General features: G+C 38.4%; 1 protein-coding gene across 1 annotated transcript in view; it reads right to left on the bottom strand.

Moving 5' to 3' along the window:
• Positions 1 to 18,136, bottom strand: part of gbe1b (glucan (1,4-alpha-), branching enzyme 1b) — a 106,636-nt gene that overhangs the window by 36,902 nt on the left and 51,598 nt on the right. The window contains exons 11-12 of the mRNA XM_085380978.1: positions 14,552 to 14,662; positions 14,286 to 14,457 (exon numbers count right to left, since the gene is read on the bottom strand). Of these exons, the coding sequence (XP_085237104.1) occupies positions 14,286 to 14,457; positions 14,552 to 14,662 (283 nt within the window). The remainder of the gene's footprint in view (positions 1 to 14,285; positions 14,458 to 14,551; positions 14,663 to 18,136) is intronic.

Raw genomic sequence — 18,136 nt, 5'->3', positions numbered from 1 at the left:
ACTATCAAGACACGCCAGAAAGGAGATGAGATAATGAATCCGTCACTGGGTGTCATGACAACATCATAAAACAACAGCCAGGATAATTGAATTCCTGGCAGTAAAAGAAAGACAAACCAGAGACGGAAGATGATGGCAACAAAAATAAATAAATAAAAACGAATAAATAAGGGGGGGGGGGGGGGGGGGGGACCCTGAGTGATGGGATGAAGTGGAACAGACAGGGACTGACAGCAGATTTTAATGAAATACATTATGTAGGTGTTAAAGTAGTAGCAAACAATAAGACATGAACTGCCAACAGAACAAGCACACTGCAGCACTTGCCTAGGAATTAGGGCAGCAGAGAGAGAGAGAGAGAGAGCGAGAGAAAGTGAGAGAGAAAGTGAGAGAGTGCTTTTTCTTCTGACATCTGCATGAATAACAAGCCTCCCACACAAGTGAACTTGAAATGTTAAGGAGAGAATTACACCTCAGCACCACCAGTCAAAAACAGACTTTCTTCCCTGCACTCAACCAAGAGGATTGTGTACACTACTTTATTGAATTGTACTAATATTTCATATATTAAAAGCACAAAACCTATACTTCATAAAGTTGGAGATTAGTGAGAAAGTCAAACATTGCGCACTGCATGGATTTGACTTTAAGTGTTTATTGTGCAAAAAGTGCACAAACCAAAGTTGAAACCTTTTATTTCCCACATGTTAATGCTGAATACTGTAATGAAAATGGTGACTACAGTTTTAGTATTCAATGAGATTTAGTTACTGCTAATTGTTTTAATTCATTTATTTTTCTCAGTATTATTGTACAGGGTGTGTATCAAAACTTTTAATTTTACACCAGTTGACCAGTCCATTTTTCAGATCTCATGGTCACAAATTACAATAGTAAGTAGGTGGAACATATAACACTATAAGGGTGCAGAAGTGCTAGTTAATTTTGTGGCAAACAAGTATAGTGTGCCACCTTGGACACCAAGGTCCTGTAAACTTCTTCAGAGATTTTGGTCCATATTGACATGCTGATATTCTCATAGTCACTGCAGGCTGACCATTTGTACATTCTTGATTATGCAAATTTCCAATTCTACAAAGATCCTCTATTGGATTTAGTTCTGATAACTGTGGAGGCCATTTGAGTAGAGGCTGTGCTGTTTAAATAATGTTCAGTTAGTACTAAGGGACCCAAAGGAAAATATAGAAAATATCCACCACAGGCAGCTTAAACTCTTTTTGGACACCAAACTCTGACCCTGCTATCCAAATGTTACAGCAGAAACTGACTCATCAGACCAGGAAACATTGTTTCAGTCTTTTGTTGTCCAATTTTTGCTCAGCCAGTGTGAGTTGTAGCCTAAGTTCCATGTTCTTAGCTCACAGGAATGACACCTGCTGTGGTCTTCTGCTGTTGTAGCCCATCAGCTCTGACTTCACGTGTTGTGCATTCAGAGATAGCTTGATTGTATGGCCCAGAGAACTGAAACTCACTGGATACTTTCTCTTTTTTGGACCACTCTCTGCAAACACTAGAGATAGTTGTGTGTGAAAATCCCAAGAGAGCAGTCGTTTCTGAAATAATCAGATCACCTCATTCAATACCACATTTTCTTTCAAATTGTGATGCTTGGTTTGAACTTCACAAGGTCATTGTAATACTCACACCCCTAAATACATTGAGTTTCTACCATGTGATTGGTTGATTACAGTAGATATCTGTGTTAATGAGCAGCTTTGTGAGGATCTATTCTGTACCTCATTAGGTGGCCAGAAATTGTATACAGGTGATGGCTTAGTTTCTTTTGGTGTTGATCTTGATTCTGTTTACTGATTAATGAACAGATCCTGCATTGTAGATCTACTGAGATAGGTTTCTCCACTGTTTGAAACGCCACCCCTGTTTTCACAAACTGAAATTTGCCTACACTGTGTGAGCTATAGACTATAAAACCCTTCTAGAAGGCCATGATGTTGATATCATCTGACTTTGTTTACTCATGTTCATTGCTGATATTGATAATGTCAGTCTTGTTCCAGTCTTGTCCTTACATCACTGGGAATTTTGTATGTGGGTGCGAAAAGTTCCCGAGTGCTCTGAAGTTTAAGAGAATAAACAGCAAAATTTATCCTTGCCACCTTCTTGAGTTTATTTATAACACACCTGAAGCCAGTTTTCATCAGCCTGTGAGCTAAAGAAATCTAGGACTGTGTGAAGGCACTAATACAGGAAGTAAAGGCTCTCCTCTGGACATCATCTTTGGGTTTTTTTTCCTCCTGTCTGTTTTATCAAGACAGCTGGGCAATTCCTCCACTGATGTTACAGCTGCTGTAGGCTATGTCTTGGCCCTGGCCACAGGTGGCAATGGATATGTCAGTTGGCATTAACTGCCCCTAAGCAAAAGGACAAGTTCTTCTGAGTGTTCTTCCTCCACTAGGGAGGCTACCTAAAATGCCAATCTCCCCAGTGATCAGGTGTCGTATGAGTCTTAGGGAAGAAATTGACAGTTTTAAGACCATTCTTAATGCATCAACACAATCGTTTTTCTTTGCTCAATAGTTACACGCCATACGTTTCAAAAACAAACAAAAACAAACCAAAGACACTAACGAGCATTTAACTGAAAGGCTCGGACTAAGTGATGCAAAATGATATAATGCTTTTTGGAAGTGCTCCCACGCAGTAATTTCCACTACAGGATTATTGCTGTGCTGCTAGAAGGCTCGAAGATCACGGTCATTTACTATTGAGTCCTTCCCTTGTCCCTTATTCTTACTCTTTTGATGATATTATGTACTACTGATCATAAGACATCCCAACATATTTGCAGTTTTATGCAAGAGATGTTATTCTTTTCCCATTTGTGGCATTCAGTATGTTGTATTTTCACTATTTGAGTAATTGAAAGATTACAATACACATGAAGATATAGTGCTATCCCCATGCTTTGTAAGTGGAGTTGTTTTAAATAAGCATATTAATGCATTTTCAGTGTAAAGAATGTATGACTTGTATACCGAGAACTGGAATAACATTAAAAAAAAAAATTACATTGTAACTGAGCTGACAATGTAAACTATGGAAGAGAAGACTGTGCGGAATGAAATATATCATTCCCTCATGAAAAGATACATATTTTATTGTACAAATATCATCACAGTAAGCATATAGTAATCTCTGAGCCAATACATGTAAAAAGGCACAAAGCAATACTCTCAAATGTTTTAAACCCCTCAAGGAACTCCTTCGTCAGAAAGAAAGAAAGAAAAAAAAAATCTAAATTTAGATGTTATTTCACTGTCAAACGTCAATATTTTATGTCTGATGCATAATGTACTATTTTGCTGTATCCACCCTCAGCCTGGCTCGTCAACATCTACAGCACTTTTGAGTTCCTACATGTCCCACAATGATTTTCAACACGCCCAAGGGAAATGGCTCTGTGTTGCAGTATGTTGCATACAGTATGGGTAGGTGTTGGGAGTGAAAGCACCAAAAGAATCATTGTACATTTTTCTGGTGTAGAAAGGGAGAGGAATGGATCAATGCAGTGGCATGCAATGCACAGTTCAGACTGCAAAAAGCCAAAGAACCTGTTGTAATTCATATACCACTGAGAACACATCCACAAAGATACAAGCTACAAATGCTTTACACAGGTATTCCACCATGGGCAATGTGTATCACAGTCACAGTTCAAAGCCAGTTTTGAGTATGTAGTGTACTCACGGTTGCGAAATTATTATCAAAGACCATGCATTATTGAGGGTCCTCCATAAAACATTAGGGCCCTGCAGGCCAAGGCAGAGACACTGGTAGCTCTACTGCACCTTTACAGACTATTTCTAAATGTGACGTTTTTAGCTTCGTGTCAAGACACTAAACCATAAAAAAATAAATAAAATATTGACACTTTTGCAATACATTGCGATTAAAATGAAAGAAAGGAGGAAAAAAGGATTCTAAAGGCATTAACGGCCTCTAAAGCATGATCTCTACTGTCATTTTTGTATTGTAAAGAAACCTCAGTGGCTTTTATTCATTATATAGCACCAATGCAGGTTTACGCAGGATGAAAGTAACAAATATTGATTTTTTGGTAACACCATTATAATTAAAAACAACAACAAAAACTAGCTCATGGCGGAATATCTGTACACAAGATATCCACGTCTCTTAAAGGAAACATCAAAGAATGCAGTGTGCCATAGATAGCCATCTGAAAAAAGGTTTCTGTATATGTACATGTAAATAGAACAGCTAATGTCATCATATACGATATACTGTATGCACAGGCCAAAATGCATAAATGAAACAATTTTAGTATTGTACTATTTGCTGTTTAGGGAAATGACGACTCAATCAAACTGAAATATGAATAATTTCCCCAATTTCAGTCTGAAATGTTGCACATAACTTGACGGTTTTCCAATAGTTTTTCGATGTTTACAGACTCACAAACAATGTGAGTCAGTAAATACGATGTTGAAGTTAACCAAATATATATTTTTTTGCATTTTCGCATTATCAGCAAAGATGTACCATACAGTACATGATGCACAACAGATCACCAAAACTGTGAAATGAATGATAACTTTGTGTGTACACCTCTTGGTCTGCTTATAAGAAATAACAGTGAACTCTAAATGGAATAGAACCCAAAGGAAACAATGGATTAAATTTCTGTTTCAGACAGAAAGAACTTAACCATAGCTCTCAGGACTCATTCTCATCCCTGGGGTATAATACCAAGGTGACTTAATCTCTATACCCTTATAAGGTAGCTGTCTAATGCCTAAACCTGATAAGCGAGTCAATGTGAAAGTAAAAAGCAAGTAAAAATAAAGCATATAAAGCCCCAAACACGAAGGTCCCAATAGGAAGGGGACCACAGTCAATTGCAACTTAGACCACAGACACCACTTTTCCACCCTTCTAACTTAGGTATCTTAAATAGCACCGTTATCGCTAAGCAGCCAATACTGCTGATGCATCAAGGCACCAACGCCAAAGGACACCTTGCGCGTAATGGGGAGACGCAGGAGGCATCTGGCAAGATGGCATTATATTACATGCTGGGATGAGAAAGCATTAGTGAAAGCACAAGTAGAAAAAAATAATTTAAAGAAGCGCTTACACCAGGCTGCACTTGCAATATTTCAGCATCATGTGACTTAATTTATTGCCACAAACTGCACAAATACAACATACAACAGAAATCTTCCCAGAAATGCATAATATTTTACTAACTTTGAGAAAATGTTTCGGTATGAATTGCTTTTTATTTATAAGCCAGCAGCATTAAGCTTTTCTTTGTCATACTTTTTTCCTCTGGCAGCGTGGGTGCCATATGGAAGCAGCGAGGGCACGTTCAAACACCTGCATGCACAAAACACCAGGGTTAGAGAAAGAGGGAAAAAAAACGTGATCTGCCTGCTAAGCTCTGTCCTAGACAGCAAAAGCCGGGATACTGGCTGGTGCTTTGATAAAAACTCTTGAAAGAGCTACATTCATTAACGGGATAAGTGCACATGCCTCTTTTGCCTATTTACTTTCAGTTTTCCAGTGTTATTATTTTATAAAGTCTAGTGGAGATGATTGGTTTCCTGGAGAAATTGATTCAGTAACCTGTGGAAGCTTTTGACTCTTCTTTGATTTCAGCTTTAAAGAAACACATTAGACACACCTCCATTAGGTAATCATTTTCCTCTCTTCTACGATAACACGGCAAAGTTCCTCCCATATGCCCGCATTAATCACCATGATAATCACCTTCCTCTACCTCCTCACAGCTGAAATAAACCAGATAGCACATTCTGTTCAAGGATGAAATATGATGGATTCTCACCCTAATAAGCCACAATGTAGCTTGCCATCACTAGTGTGTGAATGTGTGTGTGAATGGGTGGATGACTGGATGTGTAAAGCGCTTTGGGGTACTTAGGGACTAGTAAAGCGCTATACAAATACATGCCATTTACCATTTAATACACAGATAAACAAAATCCTAATAACGTATGAAAGGCACGCTGTCTCATATAAAATATGGAGACGTGTTTTAGTATTATATAGATGGATTACCTACAAGGATAATACCACAAAGCAAATCTAGATTTGTTGGGTAAACTTCGCAATACCCTTTAATACTCTGAAAAATATAGAAAGCTGGTTCAGTGTTCCACAACTGGGACAATAACTGTATTGGTCCTGCTGCATGCAAGGTTCAACTAATGGATAGACTCTACTTTCCGGTACCCTGCCGTAGACCATCCCAGGGAGGCTAAAGAGTGGGATACAACTAAATTTGGAACATACCGTCCAGCCCTCTTTCTTGAAAAGGAAAATTGCCACCCCAGTCGGCCAATCCAGAGATACTAATCCTAACTTCCATGCAATGTCACAGAGGCATGTCAAACAAGACAGCCCTATAACACCTAGAGGTTTGAGTAGTTGCCAAGTAATCCCTTTTGTCCGCAGACTATGCTTGACCTGAAGATGGCACAGCACAGAAGTAGTCTTTCCACCACCCCACTACACCCTCAGTTGAAGTCAACAACACCATCTCATCCGCTTTCTTCATGGTTTCCCAGAACTGAATTCCCACACCCAACTCCAGAACCACAAGCCATCCAAGCTTCACAGGACTCCTCCTGCAGCCTGCTGGCTCCCTTTACCTCTGGTTTCCACCTGGCTCTGGCTCAGTTGCCACCACGTCAGGTGCCAATCATCTTACGCCCATAACTATTTGGGTGTGCCATCAATGCTGACATCCTCCCCCGCCATCTGATGCAACTCACCATAAGGTAATGAGCAGAGATAGGGAGTAACGCCTTACAAGTAATGGGTTACCGTAATCTGATTACTTTTTTCAAGTAACGAGTAAAGTAAGGGATAACTATTGCAAAAAAGTAATAGATTAGAAAAAGTAATAGAAAAATACATTTAAGAGCGACAGGACTTAGTGGCGCAGAGTCTTTGATTTTATTTATTTTCTGCTGTGTTTTACTTGCATTTATTTGAAAGAGTGAGTGTAAAAACAAAAAATGTTATTTTATATGCTGGAATATGCAGAAAATAGGTTTAAATGTTAAACAAATTTCTTCAAGTCAAAGTCTGTTGCATATAATTACATTTTTGCTTGATGCAGTGTCCATAAAGTTAAAAGATTAAAACTAATAAAACAAGTTTTAAAAAGAGACTTTTTCATTTGATTGCAATTTATATGATGGATTATGCAGAGAAAGTAGAATTGGTCTCAAAGGTCTATTGCTTTATTACCTATTCAGGTTGTGTATCGTGTTTTTAAAAAGTAACTAAGAAACTACTTACTTTTGAAATAAGTAGTTACTTAGTTATCAGTAAAGTAGCGGAATTACTTTTTGAAGAAGTAATAAGTAATTTGTTACTAATGACTTTTTTCAAGTAACTTAACCAACACTGGTAACGAGCACATAAGTGCTCTGTTCCTGTCTTCCCCAGTGTCATTTATATGTATTTTTCTGTTACAACACTTGCATGGTTGAAGGGTGTTTCTCCTGTTTCTTCTTGACCATTACATTTTTCATTTATTAGATATTATAAATGCTAATGGCAATAGATAGACTTTACTAGATGCAGCTGGAATAAGCTTCAGTCTCATGCAACCCTGAATGGGATAAGTGGGTTGATGGAAATTTATAAATATCTAATACTTAAATATTTTTATATTATAACCTTTAAATGTTTTAAGAAAAGGTATATGTAAGCAGTTGTACTAAGGCAAGACTTTATACACATACTTAATGCTGGAACAGTGTCAGAAAGCTCATGGAGGCCCTAACAATGATATGATTAATTGAGGGCAACTATGTTTACACAAGGTTATGTCTCAGGCAGCTTTTCAGGTGGCACGTTCCATTACTCCTCTACACAGCTCTGCATCAGATAAGGGCTTGACAGTGACACAGTCCCCTCAGTAATTAGCAGCCCAAGAAGCAGCCAAGGATCAATCTGTTTTCCATTGGAGGGATTCTGGCAAAGTAAGATCAATGAGTGAATCAGAAGAGATCAGAAGGCGAGTCACAGAAGGTTTTAGATGCAGTACAATAAAATAAATAAATAAAACAAAGCTAGACATGATGCAATGATTATTTGCACCTGCTAGATTGATTTCTTGTTACTGTGTTAATATGCACTCCTGCTCCAAGTTTGCACATTAAATAAGCTTTACTGGTCCAACAGCAGGGATGGGACTGGCACATTCATCCCGAACCACAGGCCTCAAAGCACATTTAGCTCTCAGTGGGATTATGTATTTGAAATGTATGAGGAGAAAGAGCTGGTTTTCAATTCATTGTCCAAGGCTGCAGTATAATACTTGCCTGTTGCATTGTAGCTCTCTATGAATGCAAAGTGCTCGGAGAAGTTTTAGCTCAATAATTTAGACTGTAAATCTGCAAGGTTATCTTAAGTCTCTGTGAGCACTGAAAGTCAGGAAGTTAGAGCACTTCCATTTTGTCCCTGCTGATGTAATGATAAAACCACTGAAGCGTTTCATTACTGCCACGCCACTTGGTGCTTTAATGTCACTCACGCTCCAACATCCTTTACAGTATCCGTCTCTGAGCCCCTCAAATGTGGATGCTCCCTTTGTCCTCTTGCTGTGTAGTGTTTGCTTTTGGTCATGAGTAAATAAATGGGTTTTTCTAGTCTAGGCACTTCAAATTGATTTGCTTGCTCAAACAATTTGCTCTTGCTCAGCACTGGCTAAATGACTCTGCCATCATTGATCCATTGACACGGTGTGTCATCTCAGATTTACTTGATATTTTTTGTCCCGAGCATTTTCTACCACTCGTCTACTGGTCTGAACTTGGAAAAGTTCGTAATAATCAACTTCAGTGTCTTGTGTTTTTGTAGACTTTCATGTTTCATCAGCTCCCTCATTTTATGTTCTTTTGAAAACACTTTCACCCACTATTACTTATCATAATGTGATAGCAGAATTATTTTAGTCAGCCTAACAGCAGTTTTCAAAAGAGAACAATATTTCTTTCTCTGCTTCCTTTATACTGGCCTTCTTTCATATATCTGCTCTTCAAACCACTGAGTTTTACTTGACTGGATTGTCTCGACTTGACAGAATGGTTTACATTTAAGTTTGAATTCTGGGTTTGTCTCACTTGTCTAATTCTGCAAACTCTAAATTTAGAAAATCAAATAACTAACAATTTTCAATAGGGAGATTTCATTTTTATCTTTAAGCATGTGCATTTACGTAAATGACTCTTTTGAAGCCTTTTGCCGGGTTGAGAATACTCAATGGTACATGGTATGAGCTCCACTTATATACAGGTCATTTAAATGTGGATGACTTCAACCTTCTTTGAAAATACTCTTGAACCTCCTGCCTTTATGAAAACCGTCAGATCTCAGTAATAAGTCTCCTAAGACGATTTTCTTTTTCAGTCCAGTCACATCCGCCTCTCATGAACAGAAGACTGGTTTAGCTATATTTATATCCAATTCTAACTTTCACCTTCAATGTTGATTTACTGACTGAACTCCAGATTTGCGAACTTGTGACTTCAATTATTAAGATTGTCATTTTTAGTCTAGAGCTAGAGTAATTTTATTCCAACATACACTGTAAATGTTTGCATAATGTAATCAATATAGAGGACAACAAAATAATGACTTGTGTATCATTAATTCAGCCCGACTGTTTTCAGTTGAAGATGTGGCTAACGTTCATGACGGATTTATACAGAGCTTCAAATGCCAATATCTATGTTAAAATGCCACAGAGAAAAAAAAAAAAGTAAATAAATAAAAATAGTTTACTGTCTGGTGACTGTTTTGATGTCTACAGCCATTTCTTTCCTCATTGTATAAGCATATTTTATTGTTTTTAAATCACCCATATAAAATGTATTAAGGCCCAATGTTATAGGTGTAGCTTCTGGGACACAGTCAAAACAGATATAGCCAGCTAGCTTTGTGTTTCCCATCATTTCTGAAAATTCCTGTCAAAAGGATTTCTGGACTCGTTACCTTTTGAGCAATTGTAATGCAATTATGTGACAACCAAATTGACTCCCTGTGTGGGGTTAATTGGACATATAGACCATCCAACTAGTGTGAGCCAGTGCTGGTGAAAGTAATTATGTTATGGACATATACAGTTAGGTTAATAGGTTTTTGTAATTTTGCCTATGTAAACAATTACTTACCATACTTTTTTTTTTTTTTTAAATGAATAATGTGTGAAGTGTAGACTTCCAGGTTCAAATCAAGGGGTTAAATAATTAGGAATTACAGTTCCCCATTTTCAGATAATGAAAACTATTTCGTCAGGTGGGTTGTAAACAGTTTTATGGCCAGGTGAGATCTGTTCTATGGACTGACATTTGTGTCAAAAGAAAACATAGTCACAAGAAAATAATTTCCTTTCACAGGTGAGAGTGTTCTTTGAAACTTGTACAATTAAATTCCAGGTAGATTTAACAATATGCATGTGTGGAACTCAGCAGCCAAGCTCACAAAGAAGCAGTCACACAGGGCAGATTGCCTGGTTGGCAAGTGCTACAGCAGATTAACACTGCCGCATACAGCTCAACCCTTCAAGAGGAATTCCACTTGCTTGGTTGGTTAAAAAAAATAAAACAAAATAAAACAAAAAACCTCCACTATTGTGCTTGGTCACTTTCAAAGCAGTGATGCTACAACCTCTGTGGCTGACAGATTAGCATGACAAATGGAATCAAAGTTGCACCAATTTTATAGCAACAATTATAACAATTTGGAAAATGAAGTTTGTCAAATTATCTATCAACAGTGATTAATTTAATTGTGTGCAACACAACAAATATCTGTGATATGAAATTATTTGCTTGAGGTTATGATTTTCTGGCGTGCCGCTTTTAACACAAATGAAATTCCAGTTCCCTTAATATTGGCATGTCATCTCAAAGACCTTAAGTCGATTCAAGGTGTTAAACTTGTATCTGGTAGCTTTCCACTGGAACTTTCAATATGAGCTAAAAACGAATTTTGATGTAATAAGGTACATTATTATTATTATTATTATTATTATTAATAATAATAATAATAATAATAATAATAATAATAAGCAACACAAAAAGGTTTATTTCAATGGTTGAGAAATCACCCTTCACAACATCTAGCCCACTCAAGAACACTCTCAGGTGGTAAGTCAATCTTTGAAAACAAGAGATGTTTTCATGAATGAAAATACAGTGAGTTTATAACAAGGTGCAAACCCACTGGTTACACTTAAGCTTAAGAAGTCCAATTTAAAGTTCACCAAAAAAATCTCTAAAAGAGCCTGCACAGTTCTGAAAAAATGCCTTGTAAAGATGAAACCCAGATTAACTAGAATGATGGGAAGAGAAAAATATGGAGAAGGAAAGGAAAAAGTCATGATGTGACTCATACTGGATCATCTGTCAAACATGGAGGAAGCAGTGTGCCGGCATGGGCTGTATGGCTGCCAGCAGAACTGGGTCACTATTGCTTATTAATGATGGGACTGCTGAAGTAGCAGAAATCTTACATTCATCAGTACAAGTGCAACACTGATACCCAGGAAAATACTCTATACCATACATACCAAAAATTAAGAGGCATTATTCATTTTATTTTTATTAGAACAATACAAACAATAACTTAAATGATGATGCTATTTTTTAAGTTAACTGACATAGTGCAAAGATATGAAAGCTCTTTAGTACTACAATGAACTGGGAGCACTGACTTCTCAAAATTCCTTCTAAAGCATTGTTAAGTGTCAGTGAATGTGAACTACTTCTGCTGCTACTGAGTGGAAGAGCCACGTACCTGCCTGAATGCAGGTGCTGTGTGAAGCTGTGTATCAGCTGGAGGAGGCGAAGACTGCGCTGTTCAAATCGATACTGTTGCAAATGATTCCATCTAATCCGATATCAATTTTTAGTAATGATTTGTATCTGAGAGTCAATTTCTTGACCGCTGTAGTCCTGGCTCAGATTCAGCCAAATGCAACAAACATGGGTTCTAGACTTAGGGCAGACTTTCATTCAAGGATTAAATCCAGTCCTTATACTTAAAACACTGTAAGTTTGTTGAATTACTTTTGAGCCTCTGAAAACAGAGGTCTGTGTATAAAAAACAGATCTAACTCCTAAACTGTTGTAAAATCCTTTGAATATAAATTATTCTTTGAATAATTTATTGTTATTGTACATGTACAACAAAATAATGGGTGCTCCACACCATCTCTCTCTATATATCTATATCTCTTACTATTTATCTAATTTCAACCCACAACCTTGTTGCTGTGAGGCAACAGTGTTTCAATGTAAAGCTGTTGAAATTGTGTTCACACAACAGCTAGGTGTGATTTAGATGTCTGCTAAACTTTCCCTTTTGAACTAAAATTTAACCCACTTTGAGTCCACACATCGATGCACCATTCCGACCTCTAATCAATGGAAAATTGCTCCGTGGGTGGGTTTAGGCCGGGATAGCAAGTGAGCAAATTTTGTAGTATTTGCCACAAAAGAGTGATTGAGTTAATGAAATCACTGTCAAATCGACTTTTCAAGTATTGTTTTGTCTCATCAACTCACCGTGATTCTGAAACTGCCAGAGTGGTTGAAAGTAAACGTGGCAGCAAAATCCATGCGAGACAAGCGCCAAGAGTGCAGCAACGAGTGCCTCTGAGCTATACTTTAGCCAGAGAATCAGATATAATTACTATCAACTGTCCTGCAGTTGTCTTTTCTGACATCCTAATCATTATGGACTGCCCTGTTATGATTGTCCATTGAGAACAGCTGTTTTGACTGTGCTTCTTTTCAACAAGCACATCAATCCACTTATCAGAAGTCGACAGTCTTTTCCCGAGGTAAAAATTGGACATCTTGGTGAACAGGGATTGATAACAAATTCAAATGGTCAGCACAGGAATTGTTTTATTGTTTGACCTGAGCACCTGGTCACCAGGTGGAGCTAAAATGCTTTGGATCACACGTACAAGCAGTATTTACATTAAGCTAGTGAGTGGCACGTTCAAGGAAATCCTTTCCTTTGAACCAAGGTCAACTTCCATCATCATTAATTATCATTTTATTATCTTTACCAGCAGGCCTTGACAAAGTCATGCCCCTGGCTCAGACGATGAGTTGAAAATGAAGAGCATTTCAGCAATGACTGAGAACCGACTCCATTTGAGCAAAGGGGAGGGGACCTGTTTGACGGCTTTTGCCCTGTATTTTATGATCAAGTCAGCAAAGCGATGTCAGCCCCACTTCAAAATGGCCCTTTGATGCTTATCATCGGCCTTGACTTATTGGCAGCAAGCTACTTCAGCTCCATGAAAGAAATACAACAAACCATATAAATGAGCACTTTCCCCGAATGAAAAATTCATCGAGTTATTTTTAGCCTTGATGAATTTGCATTTTCATTATTGAAATGGTAAAAAGAATTCATTTATTTATTTATTTTCTATTTCACGCTCAAACAAAAAAGCACAGTATGCTACAAGGGTATACAGAAAATAACTGTAGCTAGAGTAATAACAGCACTAGGTAGGGATAACCTTATCAATTAAATATTTATCCTAAAGCCTCTTACTGCTTGTTGCCTGCGTAACACTTGGATGGACAGGAGAATAAATGCGTATTTATATCTGTTCGGTGAACACTAAGGGATTGTTGTGTCTGCCTGAGGGAAGAAGTTCAAATTCAGGAAGAATGCGGTGCATGAGGGGGATCTGAAATGATTCTCCTCGCCGTTTTAATAAAAAATGAGCCAAACAGAGGGGTGCTGCCTCACAATCATGACCTTCATCACCTCTTGACTGTTCAGCATTTCAATGTTAGCTGAACCATGTTGTTATGTGGTATGATTATCTAACAATATTGCCTAATCAAATAGCAAGATGTCATGTAGTCTGTTTTATTTTATCTTATGTAAAAATGAGAATTTATATGACATACATATTGTATTTAGTTATGCAAAATCACTCTCATATTACCTGCAAAGCATATTAGAAATCTTTAAGCTGTCATGTTTGAATAAACGGCAAGGAATATTTGAAGATTTTAAAGGTTTGAATTTGCTATGATTGTTATAAAAAAAAAGTACAATAAAAATAACAGAACTATACTACATGACACGAAAAAGAATCTTGTTAAAGATAACAAGTTCAATGCAATATTTCTTAAAGCCTGCTTAAAATATAAATCTGGCATATAAAATCCATGAAATGTTAGATTTTATGGATTAGCATGGTGACTCACCCATGAAGTTGAGGTAGCCTTCTCCACCCAGGCCATGAGTGATGAGGCGGATCATCTTATGCAGCTGCATGCCACGGTCTATGATGGCTGTCATGGGGATCAGGGAGCTCATGTTGGTGTACATCTCCTTGTCCATCAGCCAGAAGGCCAGGCTCTTATCGCCAACCAGAGCCTGCAAAGGCAGTCCGTGTTTCATTATTCATACGTTCACGCTGAACTAATGCAGACTTCACTGGCACAAAACAAGACGTTGTAGAAAAGTTTACCTGATCGTGACTTTCGGCATAAGCTATGCACTTCTCTCCGTATCGCCTGTTGGTCAGTGTGTGGACGATATTGCCTATGTTCCAGTCCTCATCCTTTAACTCCTTCAGGATCTAAACAGTGACAGAGACGGGTTATTGAAAAAGGGTGTGATAGATGTGTAGCTGAGAGAGCCGTTCTGGCCCTGACTGATGCCTAAAGCTCAGTGTTTCAGTTTAGTCTTTCTTCCTTTCCTGAGTTTTCTCTGGGTTACACTTCTCTCTCAGATCAATCTCTGTTTTGACATCTCTATATCCGTACTGTGAGTTATGTCTATCTTTGAATGGTGGTAATGGAGTTTTTAATAACTTCACTACAGCCCATGGGTAGTAAGGCATCAGCTCTCTCCACCTGAGATGGGCAAGGTCAGAGCCTCTCATCCAAACGGAGGGATTCAACAATAAATCCAAACATGGAATCAATGCCCCTCCGCTAGCCTGCCTACATGCACACTTTCTGCCAAAGGAGTCATTTACAGAGGTCAGAAGCAAACACGGAGGTCACCAAAACATGCACCCAAAGCCTATCCTCCCACAGAATGTTGCTATACAGTCGTACTAACTGGCTGTAATTGCCATTCCATTAACAAATAATAGTAGAGCTGAAATAATTATATGTACCGCAGTTGGCAGAGAGTGGGTTTAATAAATAAGAAATGCTAGAAAGCTACAGTAACATTATCATTTCTAAAAGTGCCCTCCAAGAACCCTTGGCAATAGACATACAGCCTGTCTGACTGGTGGGGGAGTTGGAAAACCCATTTCAGTGACAGGCTGAGGTCTGCTCTGTGGAATTGGCAGTGACAGCTGATTGACATGTCAGGAAACCTTTATATTACTCTACAGAGCCATAATCCTCTGAGTAAAGAGAGTAAATTGTGCCGATCAATATGTCTGAGATGAACTGGCTGGTCCACCTAAATAGAGGCTATCCCGCTCTATATATCACCATCTGTTCACATTCACTTCTCCTCACCTTAGCCTTGTGTGGCCATATTAGTCATTGCCAGTGCTACCAGAAAACCTCAGTAAGGTGCTTATTATCTACATGTACTACAAATTCTCAGATGTTTTAACTGCTCGTGGCTTGCCTTGATCCTCGAGCTAAGCCTTGTCCACTACTCTCTGGATTGAGGTCAGCCGCAAAACTGAGCAAATAGCACATCTAAAAGTCACTTACAGTTACAAACAATATCTAATATTTTTATCACCTAAGCTTCCCACTGATCAATGTATATTAAAGATGACAAAACAAATTAGTTATTAGTAGTTCATTTAGAGTTTCTGTTTAGTACTTTTGACTCTTAAACTACTGTATTTTTCGGACTATAAGGCGCACTTAAAAATCCTTTGATTTTCTCAAAAATTGGACCTTATAATCCGGTGCGCCTTATGCATTAAAAATGTTTTAGTACGACTTTGGTAAGCTATGATGCTTACGAAGCGGGCAAGTTAAGCCACTATCTGCCAATGGATCGTGGATGCCTGGGCTAAGGTATCAGTCTCAAGTGTCGTCCGAGCTTTCACGAAGGCCGGAATCATCGTTGAACAGCTGAGTAACGGTAACGAGACTTACTCGGATAATGACAAGACGGATCCGGGCATGCGTGATGCCGAAATCGCCCAACTGTTAAACTCAGACACTGAAGATGAAGAATTTGATGGATTTGTGGAAGAGGAATGAACTGAAAAAGTGAGTGTAATGTTCTCTATTTTATGTGTTACAACAATGTTGAGAGTTGTTGTGAATGAGTTGAATAAAGTTCGACTTATCTGACTGTTATGTTTCACTTAATGCGCCTTATAGTCTGAAAACTACGGTACTCTTTGGTCTTGAATATTTAGGCAGAAAAGAGAACAACTTCCGTCATAATATTTAAAAGGTAACATCTAGAATCAAAGTAAGTAAGTTTTTCTTGTTTTTTTTAATCCCAGTTCTATTTGTAAAATAATGTCACAAAATAAACGGCTTTATAATGGAAAACATAATGGTAATAATAATTGTAAGGCAAACAGTCATTTCAGGGAGAAGTGGAAGTCAACCTAAGAAAAACATATCACATGTTGAGGTGAGTATAAAAAAAAAAAGATTAAATACAAACCGTTAATTTAATTCAAAGTGTCTTGTTAGGGAGGACGGTTTGGTCTAATAACACAACATGCAGATAAATTCAACTATAAATTACACATTAAACATCAGCTAAATGAAAATCTAAAAGATTGGCATCTTTTTGTTCACCTCCAGCTCGAGTATCACAGCTAGAGAATCGAATCTACAGGATATGCCCCAGAGATCATCCTAGTTGCCTCCACATCCACGTACAATCAGACATTTTACACTTCCTTATGAATCATTACAATTCAATTCAACCACAAAAGTGGTCTGGGAGCAATTAATCTGGGAGTGGGACTGTTGGAGCAAAGACAGAAGTGAATGGGTTGACGACTTCTCTACCACCAGCTCACCCACATCAGCCCCGACCAGCCGAGCTTCCTGGCACCACTGACACTCCACTTCATCAATGATAATGAGCAGTGCACAAATCTTACTTTACAAGCCTGCTGTCAGGAGCCAACCAGAGTGCCCAGATTAATTAGGCAGAGCCAAAAATAAAATTTAAAAAAAAAAAAAAATCTTGCAGCGCAGGATGAGGTCATCTCACTGTCACAGACATGCTGTGACTGATTCAAGAGGCTCTCTTCCACCATCACATAGTGCTGGCAAGGACTTGGTGGGGAATGTGAGTCTAAAGCTCTTGTTTTACATTTTGTGGCTGGCCTGAGCATCCTGCCTCTGCTCTCTCTGCAATCACATTTGCTGAAAGTGTGTTTGAGTTTGCGTTGCTATGGGCACATCCTCTCTTTGCACATACAGTGCCGCCCCCAGAGGTGAAAAGGGAACAAAGGTGTGCAGTTCTCAATCCAGTGGATCAAGCTAATTTCATCCCATCTTTATATGTTCCCTGTTTCGAAAATTAATGAACTTTTCTGCCCACATCGGCAGGCTTCTCTCAGCTGAAAAACACTTGTTAGCTCACCTCACAGTTTTCCTGCAAAAGCCCTCGCTAAAGAAATCCTGCACCGCCAGTTAACACCACACAAGGGTGGCCTCAGAGTGCAATTAGCTAATAAAATAAAGCAGGACGAACCTGAAATGGTGCTGTCATTAAAGCAGGCAAGCAGAGTGTGACACTGGCAGAGGGGGTCAGACAGAGTGGGTGCCCTTTTAAGGCTGGCAAAGAAATCGCTGACATGTTTACATAAACAGGCTGAACAACATCTTTGCTTTCTGGCAGTCTGAATTTTATTAAGCCATTGTAATTGAAAGTGTTTCTGCTATGATGGGCAGAGCAAAGTATGTGGTCTAGAAATAGATTTTCCCCCTGAAACTAATAAGGACAGAGGTGTGCGGACTGATATTTTCATTCAATTAAAATAAATGGAGGAACAGAAACAAGAATTGGAACAATTGACTCAGAGGTCATTCGAGTTGAACAGCTGAGAGAAGCAGAGGGCTGCTGGAGAATTCTCCGTGTCACCTTCTTTTAT

The sequence above is a fragment of the Rhamphochromis longiceps genome, linkage group LG14 (genome assembly GCF_057381845.1).
Source record: "Rhamphochromis longiceps isolate RC_006_pf linkage group LG14, R_longiceps_female_GT1.1, whole genome shotgun sequence".
Taxonomy (NCBI): Eukaryota; Metazoa; Chordata; class Actinopteri; order Cichliformes; family Cichlidae; genus Rhamphochromis; species Rhamphochromis longiceps.
Note: the sequence above shows the minus strand (reverse complement) of the source record. Positions and strands in the feature narration are given on the sequence as shown.